Source organism: Arachis stenosperma, chromosome 8 (genome assembly GCF_014773155.1).
Source record: "Arachis stenosperma cultivar V10309 chromosome 8, arast.V10309.gnm1.PFL2, whole genome shotgun sequence".
Lineage (NCBI taxonomy): Eukaryota > Viridiplantae > Streptophyta > Magnoliopsida > Fabales > Fabaceae > Arachis > Arachis stenosperma.
The window spans coordinates 28,199,577-28,216,786 of NC_080384.1; the positions used below are offsets into that span (position 1 = coordinate 28,199,577).

At 42.1% G+C, this 17,210-nt stretch overlaps 2 protein-coding genes across 2 annotated transcripts; both read right to left on the bottom strand.

Moving 5' to 3' along the window:
- Positions 1–9,691: 9,691 nt before the first annotated feature.
- On the bottom strand, positions 9,692–10,714 carry LOC130946553 (classical arabinogalactan protein 5-like). Its single transcript, XM_057875329.1, has one exon. The coding sequence runs from the start codon at positions 10,557–10,559 to the stop codon at positions 9,996–9,998; it is 564 nt and encodes a 187-aa protein (XP_057731312.1). The 5' UTR covers positions 10,560–10,714; the 3' UTR covers positions 9,692–9,995.
- A 1,304-nt stretch (positions 10,715–12,018) lies between these two features.
- On the bottom strand, positions 12,019–15,824 carry LOC130945047 (protein disulfide isomerase-like 1-4). Its single transcript, XM_057873702.1, has 12 exons — positions 15,109–15,824; positions 14,795–14,924; positions 14,290–14,455; positions 14,085–14,203; positions 13,889–13,969; positions 13,546–13,632; positions 13,357–13,431; positions 13,134–13,202; positions 12,965–13,045; positions 12,749–12,883; positions 12,546–12,602; positions 12,019–12,438 (listed from the first exon to the last, which is right to left on the bottom strand). The coding sequence occupies exons 1-12, from the start codon at positions 15,675–15,677 to the stop codon at positions 12,247–12,249; spliced, it is 1,761 nt and encodes a 586-aa protein (XP_057729685.1). The 5' UTR covers positions 15,678–15,824; the 3' UTR covers positions 12,019–12,246.
- Positions 15,825–17,210: the final 1,386 nt, after the last annotated feature.

The following is a 17,210-nucleotide window of genomic DNA, read 5'->3' on the forward strand; positions in this document are numbered from 1 at the left end:
ACCCTGGCCCAATGATAAGGGCCCAGGTCCAACCGAAAGGCCTAATCCAACAGGATAAGCCTTACAAAATACCGACTTTCACATAAGAAGTCGGTGTCAACCACGACTTGGTATGAAGAGGCCGGATGTGAGATCCGCTGGCAGATAAATACTCATTCAAAATGAGTAACCGCCCCTAAAATCTCTCTAACCGCCTCATGAAGCCATATCTTAACCTCCCCAAGATAATGGGGACGGTTACCACCCTAAAGATATGGCACTACACCAACGGTGGTTATTGGCTCACCTCTATAAATACGCTGACATCCCCTCAGGTATCCCTAAGTCCAATACCCTCTAAGACCTGCTTACACCCTTGCTAACTTAGGCATCGGAGTGTCTTTGCAGGTACCACCCCCCATTCACACGCGAGCACAAGTCGGGCGGAGCCTCCCGAAGTTGCGGACCTACCTGGAGTCCTCCTCCATCACTCACTTGGGCCGCCAAACGCCATCCATTGGACTAATCTCCGGTTACCTACCGTAACATTGGCGCCGTTGCCGGGGACCCGAGAGATCATCCCTCGATGGCAGAAAGATCCCATGAAGAAGGCCATGTCGAAACAGATTCTGAGCAAGAGAATCTAGGCATGGGCAATGACAATGAAGACACAGCCCAACATCAAAATAACGACCAACACAGAGAGGGTACATCTGGAATGAAGAATCCAAAGGTAAACTCCTCAGATGGTCGTGAATCAGAAAAGGGTGGACCATCCCACGTAACTGAATTGATGGGACTAGTCCATAGCCGCCTGGAGCAATTGGAACAAGAGCGGGAGAGGCAAAAGGAAACCGAAAGGTACCTTAAGGAAGAGATGGAACGGCGAAAAGAGTTAGAAAGAAAACTCTTGCAGCTAGAATCCTCTCTCAAGAACTCCCGCGACGAAGGAGAAGATCAACTCCCAGGCGGAGAAGATCCTTTCAGCGAGGACATAATGAGGGCAAAAGTTCCAACGAACTTCAAAAGCCCTGATATGGACCTCTATGATGGAACTACGGATCCAAAGCATCATCTTAGCAACTTCAAAAGTCGGATGTATCTAGCTGACGCCTCCGACGCTACGAGATGCAAGGCTTTCCCGACCACTTTGTCGAAAGCAGCGATGAAGTGGTTCGATAGCCTTCCCCCAAGATCCATCACCAGTTTTGAAGACCTCTCAAGAAAATTCTTGATGAGGTTCTCAATCCAAAAAGATAAGGTAAAACATGCACCGAGCCTCTTGGGATAAAACAGGAGGTCGGAGAATCTCTACGAGCCTATATGGAAAGGTTCAATAAAGCATGTTTAGAAATCCAAGACCTGCCCACGGAGGCAGTAATAATGGGGTTAGTCAATGGACTTAGAGAAGGTCCCTTCTCACAGTCCATATCTAAAAGACACCCCGTTTCTCTAAGTGATGTACAAGAAAGGGCCGAGAAGTACATCAACATGGAAGAGAATGCCAAATTAAGAGACCTAAGTTCACGACCTGGACCTACTTCCTCCTCTAGGGAGAGGGAAAGGGAAGTCAGGAAGAAGGAAGAACCCGGTCTCGAAAGGCCCAGAAAGTATCACTCTTATACTCCTCTAAAGACTTCTATAGTGGATGTATACAGAGAGATCTGCAACACTGAAAGGCTGCCACCCCAAGACCTATTAAAAACAAAAAAGGGGGAAGTCGCAGCGAGTATTGTGAGTACCATAAATATATGGTCACTCCACCAACGACTGTTACGACCTCAAAAATGTGATAGAAAAGCTGGCTAGAGAAGGCCGGCTTGACAGATATCTCATGGAGAGGTCGGACATCCACGGAAAGAGAAAGCGGGATGACATGGACAGGAGAGATCCGCCACCACAAACCCCAGAGAGACATATCCACATGATCTCAGGAGGATTTGCAGGAGGTGGGATCACCAAATCTTCTCGCAAAAGACATCTCAAAAGAGTCTATCAGGTCGGGGATGAGACACCCGACCTCCCCACTATCTCATTCACGAAAGAAGATGGGCAAGGGATAATCCCCGGGCATGATGACCCCGTGGTGATAACTATGATCCTAGCCAACGCCCATCTCCACAGAACCCTAGTAGACCAAAGAAGCTCGGCGGACATCCTTTTCAAGCCTGCCTTCGACAAACTAGGGTTAGATGAAAAAGAGTTGAGAGCTTACCCCGACACCCTATACGGGTTGGGGGATACGCCAATAAAACCACTGGGATTTTTGCCCCTTCACACAACTTTCGGAAAAGAGGAAAAATCGAGGACTTTGAACATAGATTTCATAGTCATCGATGAAGGGTCAGCCTACAATGCCTTAATTGGCAGGACTACCCTTAATCGACTCGGAGCAGTGGTATCAACTCCTCACCTCTGCATGAAATTCCCGACTCCAGGAGGAATAGCAACGGTGAGAGGAGATCAAAAATTGGCAAGGAAGTGCTATAACGAAAGCCTAAATCTGAGAGGAAAGGGCAAAGAAGTCCACACCATAGAGCTGGGCGGCACAAGGACAAGAGAAGAGCTACGACCCCAGCCGGGTGGAAAAACCGAGGAGATACAAGTCGGTAAAGAGGAAGGAAAAACGACTTACATAGGAGCCAACCTAGGGGAAACCCTGAAACAAAGGTTGGGTGAACTCCTAAAAGCTAATTCCGACCTCTTCGCCTGGAAGGCTTCCGACATGCCCGGGATTGATCCCGAGCTCATGTCTCACAGGCTCTCGGTTTACCCAGGGTCCCGACCTGTACAGCAAAGAAGACGCAAGCTCGGCCCAGAGAGGGCCTCCATAGTAGAAGAGCAAGTACAGACGCTCCTGGAAGCCGGCTTTATCAGAGAGGTCAAATACCCAACATGGCTAGCCAATGTAGTGCTAGTCAAAAAACAAAACGGTAAATGGAGGATGTGCGTCGACTATACCGACCTGAATAAGGCCTGTCCTAAGGACCCTTATCCCTTACCAAGTATTGATACCCTGGTAGACTCCAGCTCAGGGTACCAATACCTATCATTCATGGACGCCTACTCGGGATATAACCAAATCCCGATGCATGAACCCGACCAAGAGAAAACATCGTTCATCACACCAAAAGCCAACTACTGCTACGTGGTCATGCCATTCGGATTGAAGAATGCAGGAGCTACGTACCAAAGGCTGATGAACAAAGTGTTTTCCCCCCACCTAGGGAGCCTAATGGAGGTATACGTCGACGACATGTTAGTAAAAACCAAGCAAGAAGTCGACCTCTTAACCGACCTCTCACAAGTTTTCGACACTATAAGGTTGCATGGGATGAGATTAAATCCCGCAAAATGCGCCTTTGCAGTAGAAGCAGGGAAATTTCTAGGCTTCATGCTAACACAAAGAGGGATTGAGGCCAATCCCGACAAGTGCAGAGCCATCCTAGAAATGAAGAGCCCGACTTGTTTAAGAGAGGTTCAACAGCTCAATGGCCGACTTGCAGCCCTCTCCAGATTTATGGCAGGATCGGCACTAAAATCCCTTCCATTATTCTCCCTGTTAAGGAAGGGATGCCAGTTTGAATGGACTCCAGAATGTGAGGAGGCGTTCCAAGAGTTCAAAAATTTCTTAAGCCAACCTCCTATCTTGACCCGACCAATACCGGGAAAAGACCTCGTCCTATACCTATCCGTCGCAAACAGGGCTGTCTCATCAGCCCTGATCACAGAAGACGAGGTCAGTCAACACCCGGTCTACTTTACCAGTAAGGTTCTACAAGGCCCTGAGTTAAGGTACCACAAACTAGAGAAGTTTGCTTATTCCTTAGTGATAGCCTCACGAAGGCTACGACCTTACTTTCAAGCTCATACAATAAGAGTCCGTACAAACCAACCCATGAAGCAAATCCTCCAAAAGACGGATGTTGCAGGGAGAATGGTTCAATGGGCGATAGAACTCTCCGAGTTCGATTTGAGATACGAAACTCGGACTGCAATTAAAGCCCAATGCCTCGCCGACTTCATCGCGGAATACGCAGGTGAACAAGAGGAAAAACCGACCACATGGGAACTCTATGTAGACGGATCCTCCAACAAGACAGGGAGCGGCGCAGGCATAATATTGGTAGATGAAAAAGGGACCCAGATAGAGGTCTCCTTAAAATTTGAATTTCCGGCTTCAAACAATCAGGCGGAATATGAAGCCTTGATTGCCGGATTAAAGTTAGCAGAAGAAGTTGGCGCTACAAAGGTGATGATCTACAGCGACTCACAAGTGGTGACTTCCCAAATAAGTGGAGAGTATCAGGCAAAAGACCCCAATATGAAGAAATACTTGGAAAAAACCTTGGAACACCTCGGGCGCTTTGCGGAAACCGAGGTCAAGCACATAACTCGGGATCTAAATAGCAGAGCTGACGCCCTATCCAAGTTAGCAAGTACCAAACCCGGAGGGAACAATAGAAGCCTGATCCAGGAAACCCTCCAAGAGCCCTCGGTATCAAAAACAGAGGATCAACAAAAGGTACTTGAGGTAGTCGGCCTAAATCTCGGATGGATGAATCCCCTAGTCGAATACCTAAAATTCGACATCCTCCCCAAAGAGGAGAAAGAGGCTAAAAAGATCCGAAGGGAAGCACAACATTATACATTGGTGAGAAATGTCCTTTACAGAAGAGGGATATCAACACCATTGCTGAAGTGTGTACCGACCTCAAGAACCACCGAGGTGTTGGAGGAAGTACATAGTGGAATCTGCGGAAATCACCTCGGAGCAAGGTCACTGGCCAGAAAAGTGATCCGAGCAGGATTCTATTGGCCGACCTTGCAGAAAGATGCAACCGACTTTGTGAAAAAATGCCAACCATGTCAGATGCATGCAAATTTCCACGTGGCTCCCCCAGAAGAGCTTATCAGTATAACTTCCCCTTGGCCTTTCGCAAAATGGGGAATGGATTTGTTAGGTCCTTTTCCCCAAGCACCAGGGCAAGTCAAATACTTGATCGTGGGAATAGATTACTTCACAAAGTGGATAGAAGCAGAACCACTAGCTACTATCACCGCTCAAAGAAGTCGCAGGTTCCTCTACAAAAACATTATCACAAGGTATGGAATACCTTATTCCATCACCACAGATAATGGGACCCAGTTCACCGACGCCTCCTTCAGAAGTTTTGTAGCCAGTATGAAAATCAAACATCAATTCACCTCGGTAGAACACCCACAAGCCAACGGGCAAGCCGAGGCAGCCAACAAAGTCATACTGGCAGGACTAAAGAAGAGATTACAGGAAGCAAAGGGAGCTTGGGCTGACGAGCTCCCCCAAGTGCTATGGGCTTATAGGACGACCCCCCAATCCGCCACAGGAGAAACACCCTTCCGGCTAGTCTACGGCGTAGAAGCCATGATTCCTATAGAAATCAGTGAGCAAAGCCCAAGGGTAATTCTCCATGATGAGGTCGGAAATGTACAGGGGCACAAAGAGGAGCTCGACTTGCTCCCCGAAGTCCGAGAGAACGCCCAGATAAGAGAAGCGGCATTAAAGCAAAGGATGACTACCAGATACAACAAGAAAGTCATTCGAAGAACATTCGCCGTAGATGACCTGGTCCTAATTAGAAACGACATTGGGGTCAACAAATCAGGAGATGGAAAGCTCGCCGCAAATTGGAAAGGGCCATACAAAATCAAGGAAGTATTAGGGAAAGGTTATTATAAAGTAACCGACCTGGATGGCACTGAGTTACCAAGGTCGTGGCATGCTTGTAATATGAAAAAGTACTACAGTTAGAAGCGAACCCTACTCCCTGATGTACTCTTTTCCCAGCTTCATGATTTTTTCCCAAAAAGGGTTTTTTCTGGAGAGGGGTTTTTAACGAGGCATCATAGTAGAGGCTAAGGGAAAATATACTGTCAAGACCCTTAGTAGCAAAAAGGTACCTTCCCGATTAATAAAGATCTTTTTTCATTCATAATATCTCTTATAATATCCTCCTTTAGTTTTCTAAGTCTTTCTACGAAACGCGCCGACTTAAGCTCGACAAAGCGTGAAAATCCCATGAACCGACCTAGATGGTCGTCAGGATAAAACGACGAGGTACAAGTCGGTGTAAAGAGGTTATACAAGTCGGTCGTAAAAGCTCGGGAACCAACCCGACTCATAAGTCGGAAAGAGATCCCGAGTAGGGAAACTTGGAAAACTTTGATCCACAGATCGGAGTATAACACCGAGTAGAAGAAAAACGCATCGCAAAAATAACCTAAGTCATAAAAACTCACTAAAGCAAAGTCGAGTATAAAGGATAACAAAAGAGATATGACAACCTGAAGAGTTTAAAGCTTGCATACAAGCCTTTCCACGAAAAAGGCTCGAAAAAATAATGCAAGCTAGCAGAAGGTTTTTCGAAAAGATCAAACATATTTCAAAATAGAAAAGCATGTGCACGCGCAAAGTAACTTAAACCCTTATCCAAAAAAGGGCACCTACTTCGATTAGAAAACCCTTATCCAAAAAGGGCATTTATTTTGTTTAAAACCCTTATCCAAAAAAGGGCAACAAACAGAATATTTTGTTTACGGCCTTGAAAGGCCAGAAGCAAATTGTTCACAACCACCAGCAAATAAATAGAAGTTTAAAAAAAGGGGGACCCACAGGCCGGGCCCCCATATAGCCACAAAAATAAAAAAGTCACTTCTTGGACGGAGTAGAGGAATCACCACCACCAGGAGGAACATCACCAGGACCGGGAGGAGGAGCCAAAGAGGAAGTCGGAGCAAGGGTTGAAGAACTCGGTGGATCTGCGGAATGAGGAGGAGACTCTATAATCCTCTGCCCCCGAGTCTTTAGGTCTGACTCGGAAAGGACCTCGGGAGCAGGAGGATCAACGATGGCGCCATCAATCACCACTTTGTCAGGATGTAATGGAGAAAGATCCAAGTCGGGGGCTATAACCCTGACCTGCTCCAGGAAAATTCTCCAAGACTCCTCGGCGGCATCGGCGATGGAGTCCTCCAAGTCAGCATAGGCATTCCGAGAGTTCAACAAATCCTTCTTCACCTCCACCATATCTTTAAATAGGCTTTGGTAACTCTCCTGGGCTGCCTTCCTTAGGTTTACCTCCATAGTGCATTGGGCTCGCAGCTGACTCTCCTTCCCCCGGAGGTCATCTCTCTCCTTCCTCAGCTTATCCATCTCCTCCTTCAACTCCTTTTGATGTTTTTCAAATAAAAGAAGCCTCTCCTCTAGCTCCTCAACCTTTGAAGAAGTCCCCAAGGAGCTGAGAGGAGTCTTCTCAAACATGTCCAAAAGTTTGCCACAAACTCCCGCCGTCCTAAAACTTTCTTCGGCCAGAGTGGCAAGGTGTTTCCGAACAGAAACATCATCCATGTTTATGAGAGGATAGATGTTCTTTCGGACGAATGCAAAAGCATCCGCCTTAACCCCACCTTCCCAAGAAGGGCCAGACTCTGAAGTCTTGCGCTTCTTCTTCTCTGGCTCGAAAAGTAGTGGGACAGAAGGGAGTGGTCGAGTCAAACTTGAGGAGGAAGAGATGATAAGAGGTTGAGGGGGAGTACCCACATTTCTAGGAGGAGGAGGAGGAGGAGAGACGACCGCCTTGGAACCCCCGGACCTGGCCCGGGACTTTGCCTTGGCTTCCTGCACCCGCTGGTAGGACTCTTGAGCATTTTTCTTTGCCATATCTACAAAAGGAACAACCAAGTTACAAGCCGGTAAAACACAAGTCGGTAAAACACAAGTCGGTAAAATACAAGTCGGTAAAATGCAACTCGGAAACAAGAAATGCATGCACTACCTATGCAAGATTGAACAAATACCGACGTCCCCTGGAGGATTTTCCTCGTATCCAAGTATGGGGCCCTCCCCCATGCTTCTCGGAAAAACCCCACAATGGCCGCCTCCACCTCGTCTAGGTCATCTAGACCGATCTTTTCACAAGGGGTGGCCGGCAGCCAATAAAGGGGAAAGCGAGGGGAGGAATGCTCGTCCAGAAAAAAAGGGTGGTGACCCTCTACGGCTTGGACCTTGAAGAAGAAATTTTTGAAGTCGTGGAAAGACTCGTCGAAAAGGGTGAAAATCCTCCGACCTTGAATGGCTCGGAAGGATACCCATTGTTGTTTGTTGTTTAGCCCACTAAAAGGCTTAGTCATATGGAAAAGATAGAAGAAGATTCTCAAGGAAGTCGGAAAGTCCAGAGCGTGGCTTATAAACTGGTAAATCTTCAAAAAACCCCATGAATTGGGGTGGAGTTGAGTAGGGGCAACCTTACAGTGGTGCAAAACAGATACCTCGAAATCAGAGAAAGGAAGAAAAACACCCAAACGGGTGATCATACATTCATACATGAAGAAAAAATGAGGGGCCGCCTCATTAGCTCTCCCAAAACAGACCCGGTCTTCAAGACCCGGGATTATCAGCTCATATTTGGGCTCGTCCTCGTCCGAAGTACAGAGCCTATGATGAGTACGAAGGTGGGTGATGAACTCAGCGTCAACCAACGGTTCCTCCCCAAGGACCGTATCGTCAACCCACTGAGAAAGAATGTCTACAGAGGCCATTTTTTATAAAGAAAAAAGTGGCAGAAAACCTACAAAAAGGAAAAAGAAAAAGAAAATCAAAAAATACGGCCACTAAAGAAGAGAGATTCGAAACCAGAATCTACGGGTCAACCTACCTACTCGCAAAACATGCAAACATAAAGCATGGCATGAATAAAACAAAACTAACCTTTATCCGAAAATGGAGGTTGGAGAAGAACAGAAGTCTTCGAATGCAAGGATGCAGTACGAACAAGATAAGGAAAAAGTTTGAAAGATTGCAGAAACGGAAAATGGAAAGAGAGGGAAAGAATTTATAAAAAAGGATAAGGGGCATAATGGTAAAAAGCGAGGCAGTCATTAATGAGACTGCACCGTTACCAAAACCCTCAATCCCTAAATGATCCCTCAACGGACACGACGCTTGAATTGACGTAACTGTCAGAAATCAAAGGTCGCGAAAATCACGTCGGTTTCCAAGATCCGTATTCTCTCAAACAAGTCGACTACGAACCCGAGTTGAATACTTGAACCCAAACTTTAAAGAAAATTTGGGCTCAAGTAGGGGCACTGTTCATACCCTGGCCCAATGATAAGGGCCCAGGTCCAACCGAAAGGCCTAATCCAACAGGATAAGCCTTACAAAATACCGACTTTCACATAAGAAGTCGGTGTCAACCACGACTTGGTATGAAGAGGTCGGATGTGAGATCCGCTGGCAGATAAATACTCATTCAAAATGAGTAACCGCCCCCTAAAATCTCTCTAACCGCCTCATGAAGCCATATCTTAACCTCCCCAAGATAATGGGGACGGTTACCACCCTAAAGATACGGCACTACACCAACGGTGGTTATTGGCTCACCTCTATAAATACGCTGACATCCCCTCAGGTATCCCTAAGTCCAATACCCTCTAAGACCTGCTTACACCCTTGCTAACTTAGGCATCGGAGTGTCTTTGCAGGTACCACCCCCCATTCACACGCGAGCACAAGTCGGGCGGAGCCTCCCGAAGTTGCGGACCTACCTGGAGTCCTCCTCCATCACTCACTTGGGCCGCCAAACGCCATCCATTGGACTAATCTCCGGTTACCTACCGTAACACCTGCAATAACAATATTAGACCGAAAGTGTAGAAATCTGCAAATCAGAAGTGAAGTAAAATAATATAAATTCCCCACAACCTTTATTTATTATCACTATTACAGCTAGCAAATAAGAAGATCTGAGAAATGATGATGATACTCTTAAAAATGGAAGAAAGATTTTTCAATCATCACATGATGACCAACAAAACAAAGAATCAAATGGAATCAACATAGTATCCGCCACAACCAATAATAATGGAATGAATAATGAATCTAGCAGCTAGAAAAAATATTGAATCTATGGTATAATAGCAAAAACAAACGTGTGTTACATATTAACGTAGTTGTACGTATAAACCTACTACGTATATTACAGAAGCCCTCCTCTGGCAGCAGATCCGTACTGAGAGCGCCGTATATTCTCCTGCCGCTTCTTGTACACCATCCCTGCCAGTGCAACCACGGCGGCGGCAACGATAACTCCGATCACTATCCCGGCCTTCTTGCCGCCGCTCATTCCTCCTTCTCCGGATGCAGTTGCGGTCTCATCCTCGGGGTCCAAACCGGCGCGGCTCAGTGAGCTTCCATCCGCTGGTGAAGGAGATGGAGATGTAAATGGAGAGCTCTCCGGCGAAAAATCAGGACTCTGAGTTTCCGAATAAGGCTCCGGCGGCGATGAAGTGTCTGGCGAACTGGCCGGAGCAGAGTTTGGAGCGCCAACGCCAGGAGCAAAACCCAAAACAGAAGGAGAAAGTGAAAGTGAAGGAGATGGAGATGGAGATGAAGATGACTTTACCGGTGAGCTTGCGGGCAAGTCAGCTGGTGATTCCGGTGACGGAGACGGCGGCGACTCTGCTGAGACAGTGAGGTGATGGTGCAACAATAATAAGGAGAGTAGAGCGAGAAAAACAAACAAGGATCTCGCACCCGCCATTGTTATTGGTTCAGAGAAGAACAAAGTGGAGAACAGAAGAACGTAGATCTGAATTTGAAGTTGAAATTGGAAATGAAGAGGAACGAACTATGAAGACTGAATAATGTGTGTAAGAAAGTGTTTGAATCGAAGCAAAAAGGGAAAACCGGTAGATCCGAGAGTGTGTGAGAAGTGACAGCTGATAAAACGGTCAAGTTAGAGAAGATCTCGAGATTTTGGAAAATAATCGAACGGTCAGCGGGAATGGAGGCACGGGATCCGGACACGTAAGCGTAGGGAAAACGGAAAGAGGCGCGAATTAAAGGAAATAATTTTTCTTAGTCGTTGAAGATTTTTTTTTTTTTTTGGTCAGGAGTCGTTGAAGATTAATAAGGAAGAAAAGATCATGTGAAATGCGAAACAGCCTTGTTTCGTGGAAAAGAAACTAGTGTTTTTGAGTTATAAAAATGAAATTGAGTTGAGATAGCGTATATAAACTATATATAATATATGAAGAGTAAGTTATTTAATTTTAATTTTATGAGAGTTACGTGCTTATTTGTGGACATATTATTTCACATGTATGTACAGATGGAGACAGAGTAGACGTATAGGAATTGCATGGAACCAGGCATGTACATTTTTAATGAAGGGAAAAGCGTTGCTTTTCATGCAATTCAGGAGAGAACTTTATATTTTCGTAGGGGTTAATTGTACTTGTATGTCTACGTTATGGCGGTGCACACTGTTTCTATGTATTGATGGAATGATAGAGTCAAGTTGGTTAAAAGTTAAAACAATAGTGTCTATCAATGATGGGACATACTATAATATATTTGTCATATTCCGAACACGTAAAGTGCCATTATAGTTTTCAGTTTCAAGTATTTAAGGCTCTTTTCATGGCAATAAGGATTCACGATGACTTTCATGATTAATTTCAAGTTATAAATTATAAACACATCAAAAGAGGGGAAAAGAAAGGTTACTTAAACGTGATTATATTTGATTTTCTGAGATTTCCGTTATTTAACACATCCTCCCAATTACTTAGGCCGGAACGATTGACGCTTTTAATAATAATAATAATGTGAAGTTTCATACAATTGACTTTTCGGCATTTAAAGGCACTAGTTGTTGTATAATGTTTATCTAAATAATAACAGGACAAGGCTCAATGACAATGGAAGGATATCAAATGTTAGGCATTGCTCCCTTGCTACTATTATATTTCAGTTTTGCAGGTGTTAATCAAATTGATATAGAAGTCGTCATATAACACCCAAAACAGAAACAATTGTCTTCCAAACTCATATGAAGATATAAGAAATTCCTTATTAAACAATCAATATTTGTCAGGAAGCCCAAAGATTATTTGCCCCTAATTATTCCTGTGTTCATTTATAATATCTCCTTGCGTTAAATATTTTTCCAAATAATTACTGGTCAAGCAAAATTTATTATTTGTGCGCTAAATAAATAAACTAAAATATAGGTTATTCTTTCTTTTAACGAAGTCTAACCAAAATTCTAAAATATCCAAAAGAAAAAGTTGAAAGAATTAAAGATGATAGTAATACATATATTGGCCCCCATTTTATCCCACTTTCTTCTCTGGGGAAATATTCTTTTCTCCTTTTTAGTTGTGCTCAGTCGTCTTTGCCTAATCATACCTCTTTGTAAATATAAATACATAACTTAATTCACCTTATAATTCATCCTTCAAGTCGCTACTGCTACTCTTGCTTTCCTTGACGTCAGAACTCTCCTTGGTATCATCAGTACCCTCAGGTTTAGGAGTCGAGGCCGAGGCTGGTTTCTGGAGCTTGAATGGGATTGATGCATGTTTCTTGAGGAACTTGTAGAAAGCTACCACTGTACGATCTGTATCAACAGTAATCTGCAGACACAATGAACCGATAGCATGTTTAGACAAGGACATACATATCTTCCATGTAAAAGAAATGATCATGAGTCAGATCTAAAGTAAATGAAATATCAACTTACAGGGTCAAAACTCTTGTTTCCTGCTGGGAAGAAGAGTAGTGTGGGGAATCCATCAGACTGCAAAGTGAATATGAATCGATTAATTCTTGAATCCTATCATGACTGCATACAGATGTATTCATGAAAGGCAAAACAAAGTGTTTTTCTGCATCCTTGAAAATTCAAAATTTAGAATGAGTCTAGTTTAAATTTATATTGTTTACCTTTGCCCTAGGATGCTCATTTGTTGTTCCATCCATCTTGGCTATAACAAGTGAGTCAATACTGCGAAGATGTTTTGCAAGTTTGTTGTATATTGGTTCCAGTGCTTGGCAGTGACCACACCAGGGGGCATAAATCTGAGATTATGACAAACATTAAACTAACATGTCCAAGGTACAGATACAAATGTAATACCAATCTAGTGGGTCCAATTATACCTCTAGGAGAACATCCTTTGACTCATCCAAGACAATTTCGTCAAAGTTATTCCCAACAACTATTTTCACATCACCATCATTCTGTCACCAAGATAACAAAAGGTTACACATCATCGACTGATTCAGTAGAATATAATATGATTCATGGCTGGAAAACAAAACAACTCACACTTTCTGGAACTGGATCCGACTTGTAGAAAGGTTTTAGCTTGTCTTGAAGGAAATCTTCCCCAAACGCCTGACATAGAATAAAGATTTGGAATCTTTAGCCAAAATACAGTTTTGAATTCAAACCTTGTTAACTAACAGAATTCAAAACTAACATCCAAGATCCTCCCACAACTTGGTAGCAACCTCTAACAGAACCCCTGGCAAGAAGGCAAACAGAATACCTTTATTTTGTCAATAGTCATCTCCCCATCAAGCACAAATTTTCTTCCATCATCATTACCAGTGTATGCAAGTACCTGCATTGAAATTCCAATGGTTACTTAAAATTCATTTCATGTAATATGTGAAATATCATAACTTTCAAACCTCAACCTCTTAAATAAATTTGAAAGGGAAGAAGGACTAATTACATTTGGACCATCCCCAGATATACCAAAGTAATCTGAAACCGGCTTTCCAACATCTTCATTATCCACTTGCACATACACAAAGATTAGCTGCAACAGATAAAACATACAATTATTCATTAACTCAATGTGACTCAACTAAATTTCATCAATTCCATCCTCCCAGTCTACTTTCATGACCCATACAGCAGTACCCTGCACCTGAATTCTGAGGTAAAGCATGTATTGTATTTAAATAGTAGTGTTCTGAAATACAAGTCATATACAAATTCGTCGACACTCTAAAGAGAAAAAAAAGTTATAACAGATAGAAAGAAAGCCAATAACAGCCTGCAATGAAACATACCTTCCCCTTGAAAAATTTTGCTGCATCTTGAAATACCGGGAGGAACTTCTCCGAATCGTTTGAAGTCGCAAACAACAATATCTAAATGTTCAGTTTCAAAAACATAACACCATTAGAAGGATAATGTAGTGTCATTTCTAAAGAATATCTCAAGATTACAATATAATTAGATAGATAGATGCATATGGATAATTACCTGTTTCTTGATTGGATTTTCAAAAACTGATGGTGCGCTTTCTCTTGTAAAAGTTGTTACCAAGGGAAGCTTATTGGCAAACACAAAGTCTGCTAGTTCAGACTTCACAAATTGACCATCTGCAGAGATGGGGAAAAATACATCAAGTTTACTGTAAACATCATGTTAACTAGCAAAAGAGGGAAGAACAAGATAGAAAACAAACCAAAATGGTTCAGTTTTTCCTCCTCTCTCTTGATCAGGATCAAAGTTGGGCGCTTAATGCTCGGGTCAATATGGAAAAGCTTTGCCACATCAGGATTCACAGTTTGATAAAAGGTGACTTCATCCTCAAGTCTTGATGCAGCAGCTAGCTCGTCACTCTCCGGACCCTGATTTTATGACAGGGTAAATGAAGCATAACAACCAACATTTTTAAATATACAATTATATAGGTTTGCTCAACCCTATCATATAATCCAGATAAATGACAGTAACATATGGTGCAGCTTCATCAAGGAAAAATTTGTTGACTGGTCAATTGGGAAACATAGACTTGCTACGACAAGATCAAGTTATCATGATGAATATCATTAGTAACCATCAATTTCAAAATCCATGTTAAAAGGTACAAAAAGAAAAGAGACAAATTCCACTTCACTTTGATACCGGTCCTACCAGATCTAACCAAACAGGCGATTGTAGCTTGACGAAGACATATAAATACTTACGACTAAAGAGTTGAGGAATCCCAAAACAACTTTGCTTTCGGAGGTCAAAATGCGTTCAGCATCCTCCACTGTGGTAATGTTGTAGATACCAGGTCCTATCTTCTTCTTAATCCAGCTCACTATAGCATCTCTGCATCCCAAATTCAAAAACAAAGTAAAATTCAGATCCAACAAAAGCAAGAACTTGCATACAAAACACAACGTGACATCAAATTTCAGCTTGGATGCAATTGCAACGCTGAATTGTAAATCTGTCAAACACATAGTTAGAATCAAATTCCACAGAGATAGAGAATTGAGAACGAGATAGTTACTTGTTCCTGAGGCCATTGTAAGTCTTGTGAACTCCATCAATGAAGAAGTACACGGTGGGAAAACCCTGTATATCGTACTCCTGCGCTAATTCGTTCTCCTCCGTTGCATCCACCTTCGCCAAAATGACGTTCTCGCCCTTCAGCTCAGTGGCGGCGGCAGCGTACTCGGGAGCCAAGGCTTGGCAGTGACCGCACCAAGGCGCGTAGAACTCAACCATAACGTAGCGGTTGTTCTTGACAACGTCGGTGAAGTTCTTATCCTTCAAAATGACGACGTCCTTTTCGTCCACTTCGGCTTCTTTGTAGGCGTCAGGATTGAACTCTGTCTCGTCGAAGCCAGAGAAGTCGTCGAGATCAGCGTCGTCGATTTGGTCGGGATCCGGGTAGTGACCTTCGTACTGGTGATGATGAGAGGAAGAGGTGTCATCGGCCTCTTCGAGGAAACTGAGATCTTCGTCGTCATCAGCGGCGGTGGTGGCGGTTGCGGTGGCGGAGTCCTTGCAATAAGTAATTGAGAACGTGGAGAAGAGGAGGAGAGTGGTGAGGGAGAGGAGAACGAAGATCCGCATTGTGAAGCAAGTGAAAAATCCAGTAAACGAAGATCGAACGGAAGTGAAAGAGATCTGAGTAAACAGTGAAGTTATGTGAAGCTAAGTAGCTAACACTGACTTTGTTGACTTTCTTGTTTCGAGTGTGAAACAGAATGAACCTTCTTCTCTCTCTCTCTACGGCGTCGTTTTGGGTCAAAAACAAACAAAACTCGCTTGCTAATTAGTAATTGAGTCCTGCTAGGAGCCACTTACTTGTGGTCTAAAATTCTGATACTATGTCATCATATTATTTATTTTAAAAATTTATAATGATAAAAAAAATAATATTAATAATTATATTTTTAATATTTTTTAAATGTTTATTATATACATCGTATAAATATTTTATTGATTCGTATATTTTCTCTTAGTAATTACAATTAAACTGTCCTTTCACCACCCAAAAAAACTGTGTCCTTTACGTGCGGTTTTCGGTTATTTTTTTTCTTTTATCACCCTTTTTCTTTTAAACAAATGCCTCTTAGAAGATATTTTTATCTGTTTTGGAATGGAATAAAAAACGAAAAAGGTTAGACAGTGATCAAAACTTATTTTTATTATTATTTGATTAATAATAAATTATATTTATATTTATAGATATTTATACAAAAAATATAATTTATTATTATATTTATCAAAATTTATATACATAAATAAATATTATTTATATTTATATTTTACAGAAATTATACACATAATTTTGAGTCAATATTTGACAATAATAATTTATATTCATATTTATAATTCATACTTATATTTATTAAAATTTATATATATGAATCAATATAATTTATATTTATATTTTTTAAATTTATATATATAAATGATAATTTAATATTTATGATGACTAAAATTATAAAAAATTGATGATCACGTAAAATTTATTATATAAAATTATTTAGATTGATTAGTAAATCTAATATAATATTAAGAATAATTGTGAGAATCTTGTTTTTGAATTAAAATTTATCTCCTATTAAGTAAAGGACAATATTTCAGTAATTAAAAATAGAGTAATTCTTCGCATACAAACGATTAAGGCTTGTAAGCCTTACAAGTTCAATTAAAACTAACGTTCAAAACGCGCTTCAAATCATTCTTCTTTTCTTTCGTTTCTTCTTTCTCTTACTCTTCTTCTTCTTCTTTTCTTTCGTTTTTGCACGTTCTTCTTCCTCGTCTTCCTCTTCTTCTTCATTTACGTTCTTTTCTCTCTGTTTTCTCTTTTTTTTTTTCGATTTTTCATGGAAAAATCGTTTTTGAAGAAGAAAAAGCAGTAGAAGATGAGGAGGAGAAAGAGAAAGAGTTCTGAATTATGCATAAGATGTACTTCAACGAATTTTGGGTGTATTTCTTTAAATCCTTTGGGTGTAGTTTTGTAATCTTTTGGGTGTATTTTCTGTAATCCTTTGGGTGTATTTCTATAATCGTTTGGGTGAATTCCTGTAACCGTTTGGGTGTATTTCTGTAATCCTTTGGGTGTATTTCTGTAATCATTTTGGGTGTACTTCTGTA

Bases quoted from the DNA above. Each gene is read 5' to 3' on its own strand.
- LOC130946553 (XM_057875329.1), bottom strand. From the start codon at position 10,559: ATGGCGGGTGCGAGATCCTTGTTTGTTTTTCTCGCTCTACTCTCCTTA.
- LOC130945047 (XM_057873702.1), bottom strand. From the start codon at position 15,677: ATGCGGATCTTCGTTCTCCTCTCCCTCACCACTCTCCTCCTCTTCTCC. The intron at 14,456-14,794 runs GTAAGTATTTAT...TCATAAAATCAG, and splicing joins GATTCCTCAACTCTTTAGTC to GGTCCGGAGAGTGACGAGCT. The intron at 12,439-12,545 runs GTAAGTTGATAT...TTGTGTCTGCAG, and splicing joins GAAACAAGAGTTTTGACCCT to ATTACTGTTGATACAGATCG.